The sequence below is a fragment of the Ovis aries genome, chromosome 13 (assembly GCF_016772045.2).
Source record: "Ovis aries strain OAR_USU_Benz2616 breed Rambouillet chromosome 13, ARS-UI_Ramb_v3.0, whole genome shotgun sequence".
In the NCBI taxonomy this organism is placed as follows: Eukaryota; Metazoa; Chordata; class Mammalia; order Artiodactyla; family Bovidae; genus Ovis; species Ovis aries.
This window is the reverse complement of record NC_056066.1, coordinates 81,137,040-81,160,915: the sequence shown is the minus strand read 5'-3', so window position 1 is coordinate 81,160,915 and position 23,876 is coordinate 81,137,040. Positions and strand designations below refer to the sequence as shown.

Genomic DNA, 23,876 nt, shown 5'->3' with positions numbered 1-23,876 from the left:
TCAATGCACGTGGAAGAAAGGATGAGTTACACAAAGACAGCAGGAAATTTCTTAAATTTGGGGGAGGGAAGCTCGATCCTGATAGCTGAATAGCCTGATTTTGAGGGGGCAGTGTTAACCCTTCCGACATGTTGGTGAAATGGTGACTTTGGGGAGGAAGGTGATGTGGATTCTTTACTCCAGCTTTTTGCTATAGTTAGGCAGATTTGCAGCGGTATGCAGGGCGGAGGATTTGGAATGGAGGCTGTGAGGGCAGATAGAAATCTGACTTTGAGGAAGTGGGAGGGCTGTGGGGGGGGTGGGTAGAGAACCGTCCTTTCCTAAAATCTGCAGCTCATGGTGAGTAAGCTCAATTCTTACTGAAATCTTCCCAACACATGGAGGGGCACCCCTGCCGGCCAGGTGCCACCACGCACTCCTTCACAGCAGAACGCTCATCAGAACCCCTTAGAAAGTTTGAGCGTTTGTTGGCGGGCTGTTCCAAACAGCCTCATTACTTCCTGCCCAGGGTCACAGCATAACTGAGTTACTGGAAATCTGGGGCCAGTTTGGTAATTTTATGATAAAGTTGAGAAATAAAATTACCAAACCCGAAAAGACAGCTGAATAAGTTGTGTACGAGAGAAGGAGTTTAATCCTGTGGCCTTTGCCGGCAGGGTCCCCTGCTTCTGCAGGAGAGCAGGCCTGCAGTCAGCTGCCAGGGTCTCGATGGGCTCCAGGAGAGCTGGCCGCGCTGTCTCTTGTTTCCAGTGTGTCAGGGAGCCTCAGTTTAGCATCGGTTCTATGGGCTGAAAGGGAGAGTCCAGGTATGTTTTGTTTCCCAGTCAGCATTTAGGAGAAACGCTTGTTTCTTGCTGTATTTCCTGCCTGTGACAAATCAGGATAGCCTCAGAACTGTCAGTTACACCAGAAGAAGCGTTTTTGTGTGTGTTTTAGGTCTGCGGATAAGTTCAGTTCAGTGTGTAAGTCTACTGAGCAGTGATTGTATTAACTGAAGGGAGACATTTTTTTCTTTTTGAAAGCAAATAGGTGATTTGAAAGAGCCAGACGAACAGCTTTAGTATTTACTCAACAGATAGGGAGGGGAAAATTTAAATATGGCTAAAGAAAGATCTTGGGCCTTAAAAGGCATTGCCCTTGTTTATATATAATCTGAAGTTGGGTTAAATTGGGTATAATTAAGAACACTCACCATTTGGCTCTGTGGAAAAAGAGGTGTGGGTGTGTGGGGTGATGGGTAATATAATGGTTACGGTGATTTGTATATGTGTGTGTATATGCACATGGAGAAATACAAATATATATACATATACACACTCAGTTATCTCTGTGTGTGTGTGTATGCACGTAGAGAAATACAAATATATATACATATACACACTCAGTTATCTCTGTGTGTGTGTATATGCACGTAGAGAAATACAAATATATATGCATATACACACTCAGTTATCTCTGTGTGTGTATATGCACGTAGAGAAATACTAATATATATGCATATACACACTCAGTTATCTCTGTGTGTGTGTATATGCACATGGAGAAATACAAATATATATGCATATACACACTCAGTTATCTCTGTGTGTGTGTATATGCACGTAGAGAAATACAAATATATATGCATATACACAGTTATCTCTGTGTGTGTGTGTATATGCACATAGAGAAATACAAATATATATACATATACACACTCAGTTATCTCTGTGTATGTGTATATGCACGTAGAGAAATACTAATATATATACATATACACACTCAGTTATCTCTGTGTGTGTGTATATGCACGTAGAGAAATACTAATATATATACATATACACACTCAGTTATCTCTGTGTGTGTATATGCACATAGAGAAATACAAATGCATATACATATACACACTCAGTTATCTCTGTGTGTGTGTATATGCACATAGAGAAATACAAATGCATATACATATACACACTCAGTTATCTCTGTGTGTGCGTGCAGCATTTTCTGTGTATAGTTAAAAAATACACTTTTTTTCTTTTGGTTCGTTCAAATTGTCTTTAGTTAGTCCTGTTCAGAATCTTTTCTAAATACTTAGGGTAGTACTGGTTAAGTGGTAATAATAGAAACTCGCTGATAGCAATGCTTCTTGCTTAATTAAAAATTAAAAAAAAATAATTTCCCTTATAGTTCTCTTTCACGTCAAGGTGGAATTTTTAAAGGCCAGTTTTCTAAATACTTAGGGTAGTACTGGTAAAGCGGTAATAATAGAAACTCACTGATAGCAATGCTTCTTGCTTAATTAAAAATTAAAAAAATTAATTTCCCTTATAGTTCTCTTTCATGTCAAGATGGAATTTTTAAAGGCCAGTTTACAGGCCACAGTTATCTGTTAATGTTGCTGTTACTGAAACTAAAGCTAATAGGTGGCGCTTTAAGTTCACAGTAAGATCCTTTGTTGACCTTAATTGATTTAGGGGGAATCAGGCTGGGTTCATCATCATAACCTGCAGATGTGCTAGCAGGATTGTATTTCTGTGCTGACTTCGTCTCCCATGTAGAACTGAGCACCTACACTGAATATCAGCAAAGTGAGACTGTCTTCTCACAGCTTCTCAGGCTCTGCCTTTGAATAATCATTCACTTTCCAATAGGTGGTGTTGAATATAAGCTGAATATTTTAATCTTTCTCTTTAGCTTTTAAACATCCTTCCATAGCTATATTAGGAAAGTCAGGTTGACCATCTGCTCAGTGGGTGTGACCTTGGTGATTTCCTTGAAATAGTGTTGAAGGATTCAGTCAGTGGGTCTTGGTCACCACTGTCGGTTGCTATGCGGAGTTCTCTTCACTTGTCAGACTAAGGAAAAAAATTGTGTGTGTGAAATAGAGAAGGAAAACCTGTAGAAAAACTGTCAGTTTCCTAACCAGATCTTGGAGATAATTTTGAAGTTTAAAGGATACAAATGAATGGGCCAGAGGCTAGCAGTCTGTTTAGACTGAATGTGTCAACATCCATTTGGATACCTTGGTAGCTTGGATGACTTGCTGGAATACTGCAAATTACTTGGCTGTAAATAGAATTTTCATGTGTTTTTAACAGGCTTTGAGGACGTTGAATACCTTATTGCTGCCCACCATGGTAGCAGATGCTCCGCGTTAGGCGACCTGCCCAGCTGGGGTGTGCTGTCTTTGAGGTCACTGGTTTGAGAACAGCTGTACATAAAGAACAGTATTTCCAAGTCACTTGGTCAGCAAGGTGGCATTGATAGGCACAAATCACGGTGCTTCTCATTAAGCATTATAGAATGGGTAGTAGTTGCTAATTTCAAGGTCTGTAGGTATTGGCAGAATTCATAGTAACTTTACTCACACATTGAATATCTGCTTTTTAAAAAAAAAAATGGCTTAAAGAACACCAGACTTGCATTTTATTTTAGGTGGTTACAGCAGTATGGTTCTTTCTTTTCAAAGCTTATGTTGTGGTAAATTAAGAAAAAAGAGTATCTACTGACGTGATCACAATATAACTTAGTTTTCTCTCCAGATAGGTTATACTGAATAACCTGTTGCTTTAGGTGCCTGAGGAGTAAATGGCTGACGGTTGAGTGCTGTCGTTAACCTGAGGAAAAGTTAAGATACTGGAAAATTTTCTTGCTGAGCACCTTTGGCTCAGCTTAGTGTGTTCGGAAGGCTCCCTCTTCTGCACACTAGCGTTTAGAGGGAGCGTCTCCCCCCGAACCCAGCTCCAGCCCCATCGGTTGCTGCACGCTGGGGGCCTGTGCTGGGGGCCTGTGGGCTCACACTCCCTCCGTGGGGGGCTGCTGCCAGCATGCCTGCTTTTCATAAGTTGTTATTCAGGTCTTTGTAGGATGGGCGCTCTGTAAAGAGTTTTGATTTTTGGTGAGCAGCCTAGTCTTGGTAGGTACTGATTCATAGTTTAAGGAAGTGTTTTGTCTCCATTGAGTGTCTGTGTCAAGAGTTGAGGGCAGGGACTTCCCTGGGGGTCCAGGGGTTAAGACCCCGAACTCCCGAGGCAGGGGGCCCAGGTTCCATCCCTGGTCAGGGAGCTGAGGTCCCACACGCGGCCGCCGCACAACGTAGCGGAAAGTAAATACGTAAATAAAATGGGAAAGAGTTGAAGGCATTTGCTGTGAGAGATGACCCTAGTAGGCCTTGCATTTGGGGTTTGGTAGGTCAATAAGAAAGTGAAAGTGAAGTCGCGTCCAACTCTTCACGGCCCCACAGACTCTAGCCCTCTGACCAGGCTCCTCTGTCCGTGGGATTCTCCAGGCAAGAATACTGGAGTGGGTTACCATTTCCTTCTCCAGGGGATCTTCCCGACCCAGGGATCGAACCCTGGTCTCCTGCACTGGAGGCAGACGCTTTACCCTCTGAGCCACCAGGGAAGTGGCTATAAGTCCAGGTGATGCGGGTTTGCTTCTGCTCGTCACCTTCATGGTGTGATTATGTGCGATTCATTTTTATCATCCTCTTAACAAGGTAGGATGGTCATTAGATGGCAGCCACAGACAGCCACGTAGAAGTCTTGATGAGCATTCTAGTTAATTTTAGTGTCAAGCCAGTGAGGTTGGTGAGTGGCCAGGGAGCGGCGCAGCCGGGGTGCACACCCGTCCCTGTGGCCCTTTCTGGGCGCTGGGGGCAGCAGTGAGCCAGCTCGCAGGAGGGCTGGCCCTGGGGCTGAAGGCTGGCCCATCTCGGGTGTCTTTTCAGAGGACAGGAAGGATTGCTGTGAGCCTGGGCCGCAGGCAGTGGGGCACAGCTGATGACTGTCAGAAGGCAGTGGCGCCCCATTCCAGCACTCTTGCCTGGAGAATCCCATGGACTGGGGAGCCTGGCGGGCTGCAGTCCATGGGGTCGCTAGGGGGCGAACACAACTGAGCGAGTTCCCTTTCACTTTTCACTTTCATGCATTGGAGAAGGAAATGGCAACCCACTCCAGTGTTCTTGCCTGGAGAATCCCACGGACGGGGGAGCCTGGTGGGCTGTCTTTGGGGTCGCACAGAGTCGGACATGACTGAAGCGGCTTAGCAGTAGCAATGACTGTAAGGTTCTGTCCCTTGGCTGGAGGTTTTGCCACCAAAAGACCCCCTGGCCTGGGACGTCCATCCCCCAGCTCCCCACCCCATCCTGTCCACCCTCTCAGGCAAAACTGAAGCTCTTCTTTTTCTGAAGATTTTTTTCCAGTGTCCTCCTGTACCACTCCTTCGGGTCTTGTGTTGGAAGCTGATGGTGACTTACTTAACCCAGATATTTGAACATTTGAAAGATAAAAGCTGAAATGAAACTGTCAGAAGACAGGAACTGCCAGTATATGCCCCGCCCCCACGTGGGAAGTGTGCCCACATGACATTTTTCATCCAGAGTTGTTGGGAGTTTAGGATTGGTGTCTTTGGTAAAAGATTATTTACAGAAAAGTGGAGTTCCCCAGAGCTGACAAATGTCAGATTATTGTCAGATTTCTTAAAAAGTTGAGGTCTGACATGCAGGGCTTTGATTTTTGCCAAATCAGGACATTAAAAAAAAAAAAAACAAACCCAACCCCCAAACCCTTTCCTATTGCCACTCTTTGATTTTATAAGAAGGGCATTTTGGCACCAAAAAGTAGAAAGGGTCTTAAAGGGCAGGCTCTATTCAGATTGAGATGGATCCCTGCAGCTGTGCCCTCCTCGAGTCATCGCTCTCACTCAGCTGTCGGCCAGGGAAGAGTGCCGCCAGGGTTTGAGAGCTGCTTTTCCAGTGTGTGCTATTACTTTCTTCAGTTACAGTATTACCTGGGACACTCACGTTCAGTAAATATTTGCTGAAGGAGTAAATGACTACACGGAAACCTAAAGGATCACTCAACAAATCCAAATAATTGTCTCACATCTTGATGAGCATGATCACAGAGTTACGTCTACCCATGAAGTGTTTCTAACCCCAGGACCATGGAACATGGATATTTTGAACTCTGCAAATGGTCCTGTGATTCAGCCACCCGCAGTGAGTGGACGGAGGAAGACGGGTATGCGGTGGTGACAGCTTCAAGGCTGCAACTCAGCCAGGACTGGAACTTGGGCCTCTGGAGTGTTCTGTGCTGCCCAGCAGCTGGCAGCCCTGTCTGTGTATTTCTCCTCCGTTGTGAGTGCGACAAAAGGCTAAGAAACTAAAGACAGAGCACTTCAGTCCATTCTCTCTTTACCCTAAACTTTGATCTGCAGGCTTATGCAGAAAACCTTAGTGTTGAAGACCTAGTTTACTCCTGACTAAAAGATAACGGGGAGTGGGAGGATTTTGTTTTTCTGGGTGTGAAGAAGGGGAAGAAATGTTTCCTCCTGTTCTGAGCCCACTGGCTCCTGCTCTTTGAGGAAGTGGAGAGAAGGAAAGGAAAGGGGTGTGTGTGTGTGTTACGTGTTGACTATGTGAAACCTGTGTGTGTGTGTGTGTGTGTGTGACCTGTTGACGATGTGAAAACTGTGTGTGTGTTACCTGTTGACTGTGAAAACTGCTCACCTTGAAGGTGGAGGGTGTTGGCTTCACAGGTTAATCCTTCTGCAAGTGTGAAGATTTGCTCCCAGCTCAGAGCCTGCAGTTCAGTCAGGTCATCCATTTTGCACCTGGCCAACACATACGTGAAAGGTGGATTGGAAATGAGAAGGCCTGTTTTCTGATGGAAGCCTAAGCAATGTTCTGCCAGCCGTGTTGAGGATCTTATTTAAAATGTGTGCATTCATGAAGCAGCTTTTTGTCTGTATTTCCTTATTTGTAGTCTGGGCAAGGAAGTCTTACCCCAGTGCCCACTGAAGGCAGAAGGTTGTTAAAAGCAAATGGTTTGGGCAGTGGAATGAGGGGCATGGTGTCCAGTGGTTCGAAATATATCAAGGTTCTGCGTGGCCAGGATGAGAAAGTGTTCTAAGATGTGTTTCCTGAATGGGGATTTTAGGAAAGGTTCCTGTTTTTCAGTGCTTTCTCGGTGACCTAGGTTACGTGTAATCCACCAGTGTGCTTTTAGGCGCTTGCGTTTCTTGTGTATTCGTCTGTAAGAAAATGTGAAACTTTGGCTTTTAAGATTTTGCCTCAGGTGCTTTCATTGTTGTTCTTTTTTTAGTTTTTTTTACAAGTCTGTAAACTTGTAGAGATTGTAAGGGTCTACATCATGCACTTTAGTGGCAGTTTAAACATATTAAGCTGAATTTGATCATTTCTGTTCTGAAACTTGACATTTTTTATTTAAATCATTGAAGCACCAGTTTAACTGTGCACTTCTTGTGGTTTGTTAAGGACTATTGGATAAAACACTAATGGTCTAAGTAATGAGCATGTGCAGCAGGATGCTCTCTGTACAGAGCACTATTCGCTAAAAGGGAAGCCACTGAATCGGGTCTCTTCTCTGCCTCGTGCGGAAGGCCACTGTGAGCCATGGGCCCGCTTCCCTCCTTCCTGACTGGAGCCCACCTTTTTCACCTTTTTTTTTCCCCTCCAGGTTTTGGAAGGCCCTTGTCTCCAGGTTGCTGGAAGTGACTTCTTGCTCAGCAGAATCAGCCGCTCGGTGAAGACAGAACTCATGCTTAGCACTGACTCGGCTCTGCGTCCGCCACCGGGGAGTCTCTCTGCCTGGTCCTAGAGAGAGCCGGGGATCGGCGTTGTGACCGAGCTTCCTGGACTTGCGGAGACACGACAGTAGAGGAATACACACTTTCTTTTGAATTTTTACAACAAATATTTGGTCTAGTTTTGAAGCCTCGGGCTACTGGGTGCGTGAGTGACAAGTCTTTGACAAGTGGCCTTATTCCAACTCCAGAGATTCCTCAAGCAGATTCTAATTTTATATACAATCCTCAGGAGACAGGAAACATGCCAACCCAATCCCTCTTGGTGTATATGGATGGACCGGAAGTGATCGGCAATTCCCTTGGCACCCAAATGGAGCTTGATGACGCCATGACGATCAAAGGGGCCGCCACGGTCCCCTTCCGAGCCGCGCAGGAGAAGAGCATCATCCAGATGGAGGGGTACATGCCCCTGGACTGCATGTTCTGCAGCCAGACCTTCACGCGCTCCGAGGACCTCAGCAAACATGTCCTGCTGCAGCACCGGCCCATCCTCTGTGAGCCTGCCGTCCTGCGCGTCGAAGCGGAGTATCTCAGTCCTCTGGATAAAGTTCAGGTGCGCAGCGAGCCTCCCAAGGACAAGAGCTGCAAGGAGAGCGAAGAGCTGAGCTGCGAAGTGTGCGGGCAGACGTTCCGCGTGGCTTTCGACGTCGAGGCCCACATGAAGAAGCACAAAGACTCGTTCACGTACGGGTGTCACATGTGCGGCCGGCGGTTCAAGGAGCCCTGGTTTCTGAAGAACCATATGCGGACGCACACGGGCAAGTCGGGGGCGAAGAGCAGGCTGCAGCCCGGCCTGGAGAGCCCGGCGACCATCAACGAGGTGGTGCAGGGGCCGGCGGCCGAGGGCGTCTCCTCGCCGTACAAGACCTGCATGGTCTGCGGCTTTCTGTTTCCAGATAAAGAGAGCCTCATCGACCACCGGAAGATGCACACCAAAGAAGCTGCTTCCGGGCCCCGCGGCCCGCAGACCGAAGCCCCGCAGGAAGGCATGCCGTCGCCGGGGGCGGAGCTGCTGCAGTTCCTGAACCTGAGACCCGCGTCCCCTGCCGAGGTCGCCAAGAAGCCGGCCAAGTGGATACCTCAGCTGGACCCGTTCACCACCTACCAGGCCTGGCAGCTGGCCACCAAGGGCAAGGTGGCCGTGTGCCGAGAGGTGAAGGAGCAGCAGCAGCCGGGCCAGGAGGGCAGCACCGACAACGACGAGTCGTGCTCCGACAAGGAGGAGCCGGGGGAGGTCTGGAGCGGCAGCAAGAGCCAGCCGGAAGGCTCTGGAAAGCCCAGGACGAGTAAAAGCGGTTGCCCCGGCCTCTCCCAAGACAAGGAGAAGTCCAGACACCCCCATGGCGAAGTGCCTTCTGCGGACGCGGACCCCAAGTTGGCCAGTAGTAAGGAGAAGCCGACGCACTGTGCCGAGTGTGGCAAAGCCTTCCGGACCTACCACCAGCTGGTGTTGCACTCGCGCGTGCACAAGAAGGAGCGCAGGGCCGACGCCAGCTCGCCCCCCGCCGCCGCGGACGCCAGGCAGCCCAGGACGTGCTCCCCGGAGCTGCCGCCCACCCTGGAGGACAGCGGGGCCCTGGACCGGGAGGCTGGGTCCGAAGATGGCTCCGAGGACGGGCTCCCAGACGGGCTGCACCTGGGTGAGCTGCCCCCCGCCCCCCGCCCCCCGCCCCCCGCCCGGTCCTGCAGGGAGGGCACGGCCCACTGAGGGTGTGTCTGGGTCCTGGCTCCTGGTCTCACCCTGTTGTAAAAGTCCCTAAACTCTCAGGGCCTTCGTCTCCTTTCTGTAATAGTAGGGTGGCCTTAAAAGGCCTGTCGCGGTTTCTTCCTGCTCTGAGTGACGCGATGTCATGTTTTGCTACCAGAGGCCCCACGTTAGCTCACCTGGCGCGTGTGCTGCGTCACAGCGGGGCAGAGGCCTGGGGTGCTGCTGTTAACTCGGTCACTCCAGCAGGGAGTGAACACATCAAAGCTCAGTGAAAGATCTCATCTGTTCAGTCACAATTCTAGCGTTCTTATGGCACTTAGAGGAAACAGAGGCCGTCGCCGAGGGCCTGTTGGTGGGTCTCTCCGGTCCAGGGCAGAGTGTCCCACTTGTGCTTCAGGTCTCGCCCCTCTTCACACAGCTCTTCTCTCCTTTTAGTAATCTTTTATTGATTAGAGGATTCTGCTGCTGGAGCTCAGCTGATAAACCCATGCCAGGTCAGCCGGGGAATGATGAGAACAGGAGTCAGTCCTAGGAAAATAGTGTCCTTTACAGAGGTGGTCTCGGTTTAAACATACGCTGGCGTTTCGTGTGGTGAGTTGGCTGTGTGTTGATGTCTCTTAAGAGACCCAGCGGGAACGTGACCGGATAATACATCTTCTCTCAAGCCGATGCCCAGTTTCTGTCCTGATCACATGATGGGGCTGAGGGTGGTAGTTTTCATAGCAAATATTCAGCGTGTTTTGAGTTTCCTTGGAGACAGGAAACGTAGCACTTGGCACATGCTTATAATCTTCAGGTTTAGAAATCTAGAAAATGCGTTAGACGTCTTGATGACATCATAAAAATGACTTTAAACATAGCCTTCTAGTCTTCCAAGCGGTTCCTTAGGAACAGCGGCAGTGCTTTGCTGCTTGTGGTGAAAGAGACGCCCCGGTGCCCGAGAGCTGTGAGCGGGTGGTCGCGCTTGCCCGTGGGTGGCGTGGGCAGGACTGAGTGGATGGTTGCGTTTGCCCGTAGGCGGTGTGGGCAGGACCAAGTGGACGGTTGCGTTTGCCCGTAGGTGGCGTGGGCGGGACCGAGTGGAAAACCTGGGCCCTGTCGGTGGGCGGCTAGGATGGCCCATAATAGCTGGGAGCACCAAGACTTGCGTTGGGTCTGGTTACCTCTTGCTTAACCTTTCTTTGCCCGATTTCCTGTTTACACACAATTGGTTCATCAACCCTTATCTTCCACCTCCCAAGGATGATTTCAGCTGCCTATTTATAAAAGTCCTTTATAAAGGACAGCACAACAGAGTCACTGGTGAAGCTAGAGAGAAGCAGGAACCAGGCAGACAGGACATTTCACACCCTTTGTGTTGGAGCAAAGGCATTTCGTAACTCTGGATGTGACGCAGCGCACCATAAATCCCGATGCACAGCTGGAAGCAGCAAACTGCTGTGACATGCAAGCTCAGCTCAAGTCTTGGCGAGCTGGGTGTGAGTGTCAGAGGAAGAGCCGGGCGCTCTGTGAGGGGTTGGGCCCCCTGAACCCACACTGTGACGGGCCTTCTGCTCTAGACTGACCTCGCTGTGGTCCACTGCGAGCCTGCCTTTCTGTACGTTTACTTTCACGGTCAAAAAGCAAAGTAAATGATTTACTGTTTTCAACTTTCATAAACTGGATTAATAGTGATTCACGTAAGTTGATTTTTTAAGTCCTCGTGACACCTTTTTAGACCAAAGGTTGTTTCTGCTATCTTCCAGTATTTGGAGGTGGCTATACTGTCTTCTGGAGAAGGCAATGGCAGGCAACCCACTCCAGTACTCTTTGCCTGGAAAATCCCGTGGACGGAGGAGCCTGGTGGGCTGTGGTCCATGGGGTCGCACAGAGTCGGACACGACTAAAGTGACTTAGCAGCAGCAGCAGCATCATACTGTCTTCATGGAAGTTCAGGGGTGACAGAAGTTATGTGGTGCTGTGTCTCGTGTTTTTAAGTCATGCCCCCAGGCTCATGGGATTCTAGTTCCCCCATCAGGGATTGAACCTGGTCCCTGGGCCATGATAGTGTGGAGTTCTGACCGCTGGACCATTGGGGAATTCTCTCTTTACTCCCGTCTTTATGGTACCTGGGAGCTCACCGAGGCTTCTTACAAGCTGCTTTTTAAAATCAGTGAAGTCTATAAATCTAGACTTCAGAATGTGGATAGAGCCAGGTAGGGGCCCTTCAGTTGGAAATTCCAGGGTTTCCAGGCAAAAGGGATGAGTTATGGTGAATTTAAAGATGCCCCATCTTCTGCTTCAGCCACACTGATGGGTGTAATGTGACCAGCGTTGACAGGAGGTTCATGCGGAGCTCAGGGTCCTGCTGGACAAGCTGGGGTGTGACTGTAGCGCCTGGGCCTGCCTCAGGGGACCTGTGTCTGCTCCACTGTCCTGATTGTGGACAGAGGGGTACAGATTGTGATTCGTCAAGGTTGCCCATGTGAGCACTTGCGAATAATATGATCTGCTTTCCAAAATCTGCTTTGCTGAATTTTGAGAAACTTTCCTAGGTGTTTGCCCAGGGCCAAACTTTTAAAGATTAAGTTGTGCCTGCTGCCCTCTAGTGGTAACTGGCCATGAAGCAGGGACTCGTCAACAGTGAACTCTGCTGTGCTCACAAAACAAAACTTGCACACAGGCTTTAATGCTGCACACAGCCTCAAAGCAGCACTTGGCTGTTTTTAGCCAGTGCCTAATGTAAGAGTTATTTCAGATTTTCCAAAAATGTTCTACCAAGAACCTTTAAGTCAGCTTGCCCTGTTCACATCCTTGAGCTATCGTCTTACATGAATATTTTTGTTTCTGTTTTAAGATAAAAATGATGATGGAGGGAAAATGAAGCATCTTACATCCTCAAGAGAATGTAGTTATTGTGGAAAGTTTTTCCGTTCAAATTATTACCTCAACATTCATCTCAGAACGCATACAGGTAAGGCACCCCTTAGGCTTGTTCACTGCGCGTGTCGGCTCAGGATTGCGATGCAGCCCTGTGTCTGGTTTCTGCTGTTGTCCAGACGCTCTTCTGGATGCTCGGGCAGCCTAGGAACAGACCTGTAGCCTGCTGATCTGCAGCTGCCGCCTTGCCTCCTTTAGTCTCATTTGTAACTTCAGCTGTTTTCTTGTGAAGCTGGTCTCTTGTTTAATGTCTGATTCCTTTATTCTCACTCCCATCTTATTAAGATCTCTAATATTTTTAAATGTCACAGCTTTATTATGTTTTAGAATGAAGTTAATAACACTTAATCGTCTTTGGTTTATGTTTATTACTGTTACTTTCTGGCACTCTGCCTGGCTTGGGGGATCTTAGTTCCCCCAGCAGGTGATTAAAACCATGATCTTGGCACTGAGAGCGTGAAGCCCTGACCACTGAACCACCGGAGAATTCTCAGTCGTCTTTTCTTTAGGTTGTGGAAGCAGCTGTAGCGTAATGGCTTGGGAGGCCATGGGGACTCGGCTTTGCTTCTCTTCTTCTCACTGGCTGTGCAGTCGCAGGCAGACTAACTTTTCCGCGCGCTCATTCTCTCAGCTGTAAAGATGGGATAATACTCGCATAGGGCTGTTACGAAGATTAAATGAGATCATTTTAAGGTGTGCTTTAAAATTTTTAAATGGAAGACACATGTTCACATTTTCAACTATTTGGGGTAGAAAGAGTCATAACCCCAACGACTCAAGAGAGCTTCTGGATGAGAAGATTCACAGACAAGGGACGAGGGAAGAATCTGCTCTCTCTCGTGTGTTGATGCTTTTCATAATCGTGTGTAGTAAAGTGACACTTCTCGTTTTAGGTGAAAAACCATACAAATGTGAATTCTGTGACTACGCTGCAGCGCAGAAGACCTCCTTGCGGTATCACCTGGAGAGACATCACAAGGACAAGCAGACGGACGCTGCCGCAGACGGCAAGAGCGACGGGAGACCCCAGGAGGCGGAGGATGCGCTCCTAACCGCCGACAGCGCGCAAACCAAAAATCTGAAAAGATGTTTCGACGGTGCCAAAGATGTTAAAGGCAGCCCACCCGCAAAGCAACTGAAGGGGACGGCCCCCGCCTCTCAGAGCGTCCTGGGCGGCGCCCTGCTGGCGGCAGTGCACAGGGAACCTCAGGATTTCAGCGGGGATGCAGTGGACGACGGTGCCGAGAAGCCGAGCAAGGCCGCCGGCCCCGCTTACTTGGACGCCTTGAAGAAGAGGCCGCCCGCGGATCCTCAGGCCAGCCCCCTGGTGTGCAGGACCGAGGCGGCCACGGCGGCCCGCCACGCGCAGCTCGGGCCCCGGGAGAAGCGGGCGGCCGACGCAGGCTGCCAGGAGAAGCCCCTAAACCTGTCGCTCGGCGCCCCGCACGGGGGCGCGCGGGCGCCTCTGGGCAGGAGCGTGACCGCCAGCAGCACCTGCCCGTTCTGCACCTTCAAGACCTTCTACCCGGAGGTGCTGACGATGCACCAGAGGCTGGAGCACAAGTACCACCCCGACGCGCACAAGAGCTGCCGGGGCAGGGCTGCGCTGCGCAGCCGGCGGACGGGCTGCCCGCCGGCCCTGCTGGGCAAGGACGTGCCCCCGCTGCCCGGTGCCTTCAGGCCCAAGCCGCGGCCCGCCGCCCCGGCCCAACCCAAGCCCGCGCCGGCCGAGCGGCCCGCGCCCGGCGCCCAGGGGCCCAGCAGAGCCCCGCCGCCCCCGCCGCCCGCGGGCGCCGACAGCACTTTAGCCCCCAGCAACCTCAAGGCGCTGCGCCCGCTGCCACCGCCCGGCCTCGGGGTTCCGGGGCCCGGTCCTGCCCGCACGCCGCCCGAAGCACCGCCCTGCAAGGCAGGCCTGGAGAAGGCTCGGCGGCCGGAGCCGCAGCCCGCCGCCGACACCACCAGGAGCGACGGCCCCTGGGCGCCCGCGCGGGACTACGCGAGCGGCCGCGGTGGCGCTGAGCCGGGGGAGCCGCTGCCCAAGCGGCCGCGGGTCGCGCCGGAGCCGCCCTGCGCGCCGTGCCGCCGGCCGCCCGAGCTGCCGCAGTACCGCGTGGTGCGCGGGCTGGCGTCCCTGCTGCCGCCCGAGTGCGCCTGCGCGCCGCCCGCGCCCCCCGCGCGCCCGCGCCCCGCGCCCGGGCCCGCCTTCGCCGCGCTGCTACCCTGCGCGCCCGCTGCTGCCGCCGCGCTGGAAGGTGGGCGTCCTCGGGGGACCCTGGGGGGACAGGGGGAGGGCCCTGGCGCGGCGGCCCCTTTTCCAGCGCCTCCCGGGCTGGGCCGAGGGCAGCGGGGCCCGGGGGCTGTACCCCCTCGCAGTGCCGAGTCAGGTGTCCTTGACGCCTCGCCCGCGTGCATTGCAGGGCGCGCCGCCTGCCCGCCCCTGTGGTCAGCGCGGGTCGGGCGGCCGCGCAGCGGGCTCGGGGCCCCTCGGAAGCGCTCTGCGGGCGCGCCGGGCCCTTCCCAGGCTGCTGGGTCCCTTTGGTGTCCAGACCTAGGGAACCGCGCTGCCGCTGCTGGCCAGGGCTCAGCCTTAAGGGAATGTTAAAGCGCAGTCTTCCGCGTGTTGCTCCCCCGATGCCCGCAGGTACCTTGAAGGTCCTTGTCCCCGCAGAGGCGGTTTTAAAGCCCTTGCTGCACCGGACGTGTCTAGCACACACCCGAGTCTGTGAGAGTAGGTGAGACAGGTGTGGGGACCTGTCCTACTCGGTGAAACCGCAGTGCCTTCCCTGATTATAAGCTCTGCAGGTTTCTGCGCCCAAAGGGACGCATCCATTTTAAACATCCCCGTTTGTATTAATTTGAAATGAAAGGTTGTGGGTGGTGACAGTCTGTATCAAAGATGGCTTGATGTCAGTTGATTGGGGGATAGCTAATTAGAAAACACTCGCTTTCACACAGTCCAGTGACTTTTATAAAAATTTTGATGAAAATAATCTCTGCAGCCTTTTGATTAGAAGTGTCCCTTTCCCCCGACTCTGCATTTAAAATGGACATGAGTCATAACTGTGTCTTTCACTTGCAGAGAAAAGACTGTGTGTTGCAAGTAAATCGGTCTTTTTTTCCCCTCCTCCACACAGTTTTGGTTCATGATACACAAAGGCTTAAAATATGTTGCCATTTTGGCTTTTAATTTTTAGTAGCACTTAGATTATTTTACCATTTAGTGACTAAAATTCTAAGCTAAGAAATGTCTTCCTGGCAATTAAGAACATTTTACCTTGTAACTAACTTTATAATACATATGGATCATATGTGTTCTGGTCACTTTATCAGGAATTTTGAAAATTGACTTCTGACAACCCACACACATTGTTGAGCTTAATTCTAAATGTCTGTTTACGCTTTTTTTTTTTTTTTCCTCCAATCAGGAAAAAGGCCTGTATCCTATCAACACTTATGTAGCAGCATGCTACAAAAGAGGAACTATGAGAATTTTATTGGGAACGCACATTATCGACCAAATGACAAAAAAACTTGATTTCCTGTTTTGGGGATGAAAGGTGAGCACATACACTGTATTGATTTTACCTAATTGAAAACAAACCATCTAACTTACCCAGTATAATACCACAAAGTAAAATTGCTTTTACCTTGAATTTTGAAGTGTTTTTAAAACAGAGCCCTCAGGGTATCTGGATATCAGTGGTGATCATGGTAAAGTAGCAAAAGCAACTGAAAGTTACTGAGGGTTTATTTCATGCTAGGGGTTGCATGAATTGTTTATCATCATGAGCTAGTTTAATCCTTCTTAGAGCCTTAGGCCAACTGCCTGCCATCAGTTTTTGTTAATAAAGTTCTACTGGGACACAGCCACTTCCTTTCCTTTCCTTTAGATCGTCTGTGGCTGCCTGGGGCTACAAAAGCAGAAATGGATCATTGAGACAGGGACTTCATGGTCTGCAAAGCCGAGAGCTGTCTAGCCAGTTATAGGAAAAGTTTGCTGATCCCTGAGTTAGGAGACTCTGTGCCCCCTTTACAGATGTGGAGACTGAGACTTGGCTTATGTAACTTGCCCAGCGCCTTCCTCTGTTTTTTGGTCCTAGGTCTGCAAAATCCAAGGCCTGGGCCCCACCCCTCCAGTTTAAGTGCTTGTTCAAAACCTTTATAAACCCTTAGCAGGAGCAGCAGCAGGACAGAGCAAGGAGGTTTATTTTGACTTTTGGTTCACATGGCAGGTCTGTCTAGTGGCGGCTACCCAGAAGCTTCAGGTGGTGCTCTTGGAGTTGTGCACACGTTGATTTAGTTTCTTCCAGGTTTGGGCAGAGGGCATGGCATCTGTGTGAGAGCCAACAGTAAAGTGACTGGAAAGACGGGGGCTCATGGACAGATTTCATCCCCTCCCAGACAGCTCTTGTTCTGCTAATCACTACCATATCCTCGTGGAGCAGACTCTTGACCCAGCGCCTGCTAGATCTGGATTCAGAGAGAGAGACACGTGGACCAGGGCAGAGTCTCTCCTTGCGGTTTTCCCTGGGGCACATGGGCCTGTCTCTCTGCATCCTTCTTTCCCGCTCAGGTGATGCCAGTGGTATGCGGCTGGCATCATCGCAGAAATGGGATTAGATCCACTCTGCCTTGAAACATAAACACGATCTGTGGGTGGTTATTTGCACTGTGTGTAGCGGCAAGTGGGGACTGTCGTGTATGTGACCAGCTCCCGCCTCTGGGCTTCTCTGCTTGCCTTTCTCTCTACTCTGGAACATCCTTTCCACACCCTGCTGGCCAAACGACCTTGTTCTGGTGCTTAAGCTCACATACTTCTGTAGCATGTTTGCGGGGAGCTGGGCCTTCGCTGTTCATATTGCCTCTGTGCTGTGGTTCATACCTTTATTCCCACCTGACCTCTGTCCCCAACTTCCACCCTGAGCAGTGCTCAGGTGGTGCCTGGCCCAGGGCTGGGAATTTCAGCTGTAAAACTCCATAGATGTTGGCCAAACAGTGTTACACGTATTTTGTGCCCTGTCCTTCTCATGGAGGAGGTTATTCTGTTGAGTCTCGTCTTAAATACCTGTGGTCTGTGCCATATATTTTCCTTTTGTTAGGTATAAATTTCCAGAGTTTCCTATAGGAGGCAGCTGACTTGACACCTGTATCTGATGTAAATTCTTACTGGTTAAATCATCTTCATTAAATCACTGTTCGTTGTATGTGAGCATCTCCTAAATGGTGCAGCTTATTTATTCAGACTCCTGAGACTTGGTTAAAAATTTAAGCTTAAATGGAACTCATTGCATTTCTAGACCTTTTTAGTTCTGTGTATTTGTTACACTTTTAAAAAACTTTTGTAAACTGTATTTAGTTTTATTCTAATCATGTTTTAAACCTTTTTTTTCCCCCTTAGGTCTTGATGGATATAAATGTGTACTCTCCATGAAATTAAATTACTTCATCCTTTGAAAAAGCAAATGTTGAAAGCTACTGAAATAAGCTGTGATTGTACTGTATATACAACACATAAAGGAACACTACGGTTTTGTAAAGTTGTTAACTTTTGTACCAAATAGCAATAAAAACTATAGTTGGAAGAGTTGGGTTGTACACAAATGGAGACTGGACATCATCTGTTTTGCCCCGAAAAATATGATTTTTAGAATTGACCAAATAAGAAATGGAGTTTTGTTGTGTTTTTTTTTTTTTTTTTTGCATACTTGAGCGCTGCTGAAAAGAAATCATTTGGGTTGGGGGGGTGGGGTGGGGAGAAAGTATATAACGCTTGCACCTCAGGTAAAAAATTTGTAAATATATGTTGTAAACCTGCTTGTTTAAATACTGTGTGTATTCTTTTCCTCTAATGTTGCTCATCACTTGGAGCTCTTTTCTGCTATTTGTCCTCTTTCATCTAAAATGTACGGTTGTTTTTTTTTTTTAATCTCAATGATTTGTATTATGTTAAATCCTCCGCTGTCTATTGTCTTAATGGAATTGTTAACGGAAACACCGACCCTCTATGAATGGATATGTGCTGCACGTACCAAGACCAGCCTTTCTGTAGTTGGTGCCCTTCTATTGCAAATGTTGGAAGGTCGTCTGAGGCAGACCCAGACCCATGGAATCCTCTTCTCGGGGGATTGGCGGGGGAAGTTTTAAGTGTGTGTATGTATAGAGAAGCATTTCCTCTAGGCCAGCCACACACTCAGTAAACATACCAGATTATTTGTGGAGTTACTTAGTTTTCTATCCAATGAATCATTTTTGTTGGAAAATTCTGGCGTTTGCCTGAATTAGTTAAATATAAAGGCTAAATTATACATGTGAATTATATATTGGAAGCAGTTTTTAAAAGAAATGAAAGTTGAGGGGTAAATTTTAGGTTTGCCTCTGGTAGTCTTGGTGTGTCTGGCGCGTCGCTTGGGTTGACTGTGGACACACTCAGGTTAATTACAGACACGTGAATTGTGCAGGAGTGCTCACTGAGGCTCCTGGTGCTCCAGGGACGCCACTGGTCTTGAGACCCCAGTTGTCTTCCCATTTTTGGTGGTTTGGAGGCAGCACCATTTTCTCAGTGTACATGACAATTTGGGTTTTAAAGAGAGACTAGCCACCAGCTGGCTTACTAAATGTTTTATTACACTTCTGTTCCCTTAATCCACTGTCCATGGCTGAGTGTTTTCAGCAGCACCTAGGTTTAGTGACCACAACACACTTTATTAAGAAAACTGTTTCAAAAATAAATTTGCACTGTTAATTTTTCTTGCCTTGCCCTTCTCCATTAGAACAAGGGTAATGTCCTCAAAGAATCCTGATTGTTTGTTTGTTTGTTCTCATTATGCAACACGACGCTGACTTGATGGAAAAGTCTTAACTCCCAGATGAGAAGGGAGACCTCTCTGAGCTGACTGCTGGCATCGTGATGAAGTGCTTTGTATCAGGAAAGTGTACACTATTGACCTTTCTTTCTGTTCACAAGCTGAGCCATATGTACATAATCTAGAGTTTGTTTTCCTAGTTTTGCACTTTTATAGCCTATTTTTGAAGATTAACACATTGACAAAGATGATTGACCTGATCCTTACCTAATCCAATGAGTGTTACAGAAAGCTTGCTGTGACGATAAATATAAATCTTAAAGGGGATATACACGATGATAGAGGGCTGAAATTGAAATCTGTATTAAAAAAAAAAAATCACCAAATCTATTTGAAAACAAGCCAGTTCATGTCATGCTGAAATCTGGAGGCCTTTCAGATTTCTCCTTTTTACCACATTTCTGGTTCCTTAAAAATACAGTTTTGTTTTTTCTTTCCGCAGCCCTTGTACTCCAAAATGTTGTGTTTTTTTTTCCTTTTTTTGTCCATCAGTATTAATTATTGGGAATACTACTGGTTTTATGTGTTTTTTTCCCTTTGAGACAACAGTACATATACTAGAGGTACAATCTGTTGGATTTTTGTTTATGTATTTATTTCATTCCAGTTTGATTTATTTTAATTGTTGATACTTACGTTGTCAAACAGTAGACATTACTTGTTTTATTTATGATGTATTTCAGCTTAAAGTTATGTTATTATATGTGGATGTAAATATAGATTTGGTGTTTTGCAGTCTTGGGCTTTGGTCTTTTATTGCGTCCCTGGTTTCTGACGTTACCTTTTTGTAAACAGACGCAGTGACAGAGATGCGTGCGCTGAATCCCTGTGGGCTTGCCAGCAGCAGCGTCAGGCTCTCTGTGACTCCCCAGCCCTCCTTCCTCCTTAAAGCAAATCTTTGACATGTTTAAATTTCATGCCTCAAATGCTTCAGTGAGTATCTGTAAGACATCAGGGCTTTTTCTGATCACGTCTAACTAAACGGACAAGGATTCCTCATAACCGATCTCCCGTTGTGTCAGAAACGCCTTCTGAAGCCTGGGATCCAAACAAGATCCATTTAACTCAGTTTAGTTGAGAGGTTTCTTGAATCCTAACCTCCTCCCATGTGACACCCACACGCACACTTCATGACATTTTATTTATTGAAGAAACTGGGTCATTTGTCCTATAGAAATTCTCGCTTCCGTGTTTTGGGCTTGTTGGATCTTGTGGTTTCATCTAACCTGTTTCTCCAGCCTCTGTATGTGATCCTATAAGCGGGTAAATAGTCTGGAGGCTTAGTTTTGAGTTCAGTTTTGGGGAGATGAGGGCTTCCTGCTCCTATTTCAGTTCTACCCCATCACTCCTGGACACGTACAGTGTGTGACTGTTAGCTACTTCCGTGTATTCAAGACTTTTCTTCTGTACAGTTTCTCACTTGGCTAGAGTTCAAAATATTTTGCGTGGGTAGACTGACCATATTTTAGCCCGGCTCAGACAAATGCTGAAAAAGGAATACGGCAAGGGCCCTCCCTGCACTGTGGCTGTGAAATGTCAAGAGGGTAAGAGAGCCGAACTTCCCGGCGACTGCACCCTCTCCTTGGACAGAAGAGGAGCCTGAGGTCCGAGAAGGCCACGTGCGTCCCCAAGGCCAGACAGCTCTGCCGGGCATTAGAGGGAGCAGCTGGGTCTCCTGTTTCAGTCTGCGCTCCTCAGGGTCAGAGAGAAGTGCAGCGTCTCGGGTGCGTTTTCAGACTTGGCAAGACATGAGTCTGCTCCTTGCTCAGCACTGGGCAGGCTGTGGTGCCCCGGGGGTGGACGTCTGTGCCAGTGTCAGGTGGCGATCCAGTTGTATGGCCATTCACTGAGACTCTGCATATCAGCTTTTTAAAATATATATATATGCTTAGATTTTTGTTTTTAATTGAATGTGGGCTTGTTGAATTTGTTTTTGTTTTTTGAACTTGCTGCAATACTGTTTTGGTTTTTTGGCCTTGAGGCATGTGGGATCATGGCTCCCTGACCAGGGTTTGAATCTACACACCCTGCACGGAAGTCCAGTTCAGTCACTCAGTTGTGACTTTTTGCCACCCCATGGACTGCAACACACCAGGCCTCCCTGTCCTTCACCAACTCCTGGAGTTTACTCAAACTTAATGTCCATTGAGTGAGTGATGCCATCCAACCATCTCATCCTCTGTCATCCCCTTCTCCTGCCCTCAATCTTTTCCAGCATCAGGGTCTTCAATGAGTCAGCTCTTCCCATCAGGTGGCCAAAGTATTGGAGTTTCAGCTTCAGCATCAGTCCTTAAAATGAATATTCAGGACTGATTTCCTTTGGATGGACTGGTTGGATCTCCTTGCAGTCCAAGGAACTCTCAAGTGTCTTCTCCAACACCACTATTCAAAAGCGTCAATTCTTCGGCACTCAGCTTTCTTCACAGTCTTAACTCACATCCATACATGACTACTGGAAAAACCATAGCTTTGACTAGACAGACCTTTGTTGGCAAAGTAACATCTCTGCTTTTTAATATGCTGTCTAGGTTGGTCATAGCTTTTCTTCCAAGGACCAAGAGTCTTTTAATTTCATGGCTGCCGTCACCATCTGCAGTGATTCTGGAGCCAAGAGAAAAATAGTCTGACACTATTTCCACTGTTTCCCCATCTATTTCCCATGAAGTGATGGGACCGGATGCCATGATCTTCATTTTCTGAATGTTGAGCTTTAAGCCAACTTTTTCACTCTCCTCTTTCACTTTCAAGAGGCTTTTTAGCTCCTCTTCACTTTCTGCCATAAGGGTGGTGTCATCTGCATATCTGAGGTGATTGATATTTCTCCCAGCAATCTTGATTCCAGCTTGTGTTTCTTCCAGTCCAGTGTTTCTCATGATGTACTCTGCATAGAAGTTAAAAAGGCAGAGTGACAATATACAGCCTTGATGTACTCCTTTTCCTATTTGGAACCAGTCTGTTCTTCCATGTCCAGTTCTAACTTGCTTCCTGGCCTGCATACAGATTTCTCAAGAGGCAGGTTAGGTGGTCTGGTATTCCCATCTCTTTCAGAATTTTCCACAGTTTATTGTGATCCACACAGTCAAAGGCTTTGGCATAGTCAATAAAGTAGAAATAGATGTTTTCCTGGAACTCTCTTGCTTTTTCCATGATCCAGCGGATGTTGGCAATTTGATCTCTGGTTCCTCTGCCTTTTCTAAAACCAGCTTGAACATCAGGGAGTTCACGGTTCACGTATTGCTGAAGCCTGGCTTGGAGAATTTTGAGCATTACTTTACTAGCATGTGAGATGAGTGCAATTGTGCAGTAGTTTGAGCATTCTTTGGCATTGCCTTTCTTTGGGATTGGAATGAAAATGGACCTTTTCTAGTCCTGTGGCCACTGATGAGTTTTCCACATTTGCTGGCATATTGAGTGCAGCACTTTCACAGCATCATCTTTCAGGATTTGAAATAGCTCCACTGGAATTCCATCACCTCCACTAGCTTTGTTCGTAGTGATACTTTCTAAGGCCCACTTGACTTCACATTCCAAGATGTCTGGCTCTAGATTAGTGATCACACCATCGTGATTATCTTGGTTGTGAAGATCCTTTTTGTACTGTTCTGTGTCTTCTTGCCACCTCTTCTTAATATCTTCTGCTTCTGTTAGGTCCATATCACTTCTGTCCTTTATTGAGCCCATCTGTGCATGAAATGTTCCCTTGGTATCTCTAATTTTCTTGAAGAGTCTTTCCCATTCTGTTCTTTTCCTCTATTTCTTTGCATTGATCGCTGAAGAAGGCTTTCTTATCTCTTCTTGCTATTCTTTGGAACTCTGCATTCAGATGCTTATATCTTTCCTTTTCTCCTTTGCTTTTTGCCTCTCTTCTTTTCACAGCTATTTGTAAGGCCTCCCCAGACAGCCATTTTGCTTTTTTGCATTTCTTTTCCATGGGGATGGTCTTGATCCCTGTCTCCTGTACAATGTCACGAACCTCATTCCATAGTTCATCGGGCATTCTATCTATCAGATCTAGGCGCTTAAATCTAGTCCTCACTTCCACTGTATAATCATAAGAGATTTGACTTAGGTCATACCTGAATGGTCTAGCGGTTTTCCCTGCTTTCTTCAATTTGAGTCTGAGTTTGGTAATAAGGAGTTCATGATCTGAGCCACAGTCAGCTCCTGGTCTTGTTTTAGTTGACTGTATAGAGCTTCTCCATCTTTTTCTGCAGAGAATATAATCAATCTGATTTCGGTGTTGACCGTCTGGTGATGTCCATGTGTAGAGTCTTCTCTTGTGTTGTTGGAAGAGGGTGTTTGCTATGACCAGTGCATTTTCTTGGCAAAACTCTATTAGTCTTTGCCCTGCTTCATTCCGCATTCCAAGGCCAAATTTGCCTGTTACTCCAGGTGTTTCTTGACTTCCTGCTTTTGTATTCCAGTCCCCTATAATGAAAAGGACATCTTTTGGGGGTGTTAGTTCTAAAAGGTCTTGTAGGTCTTCATAGAACCGTTCAACTTCAGTTTCTTCAGTGTTACTGGTTGGGGCATAGACTTGGATAACTGTGATATTGAATGGTTTGCCTTGGAAACGAACAGAGATCATTCTGTCATTTTTGAGATTGCATCCAAGTACTGCATTTTGGACTCTTTTGTTGACCATGATGTCTACTCCATTTCTTCTGAGGTATTCCTGCCCACAGTAGTAGATATAATGGTCATCTGAGTTAAATTCACCCATTCCGGTCCATTTTAGTTCGCTGATTCCTAGAATGTCGACGTTCACTCTTGCCATCTCCTGTTTGACCACT

At 47.8% G+C, this 23,876-nt stretch overlaps 1 protein-coding gene across 1 annotated transcript; it reads left to right on the top strand.

Moving 5' to 3' along the window:
* Positions 1 to 7,555: 7,555 nt before the first annotated feature.
* On the top strand, positions 7,556 to 19,818 carry ZNF217 (zinc finger protein 217; the record flags this gene model as incomplete). Its single annotated transcript, XM_042230044.1, has 5 exons — positions 7,556 to 9,230; positions 12,135 to 12,251; positions 13,111 to 14,472; positions 15,646 to 15,777; positions 17,619 to 19,818. Coding segments are annotated over 4 exons (3,264 nt in total), but the record flags the coding sequence as incomplete, so codon positions are not given.
* Positions 19,819 to 23,876: the final 4,058 nt, after the last annotated feature.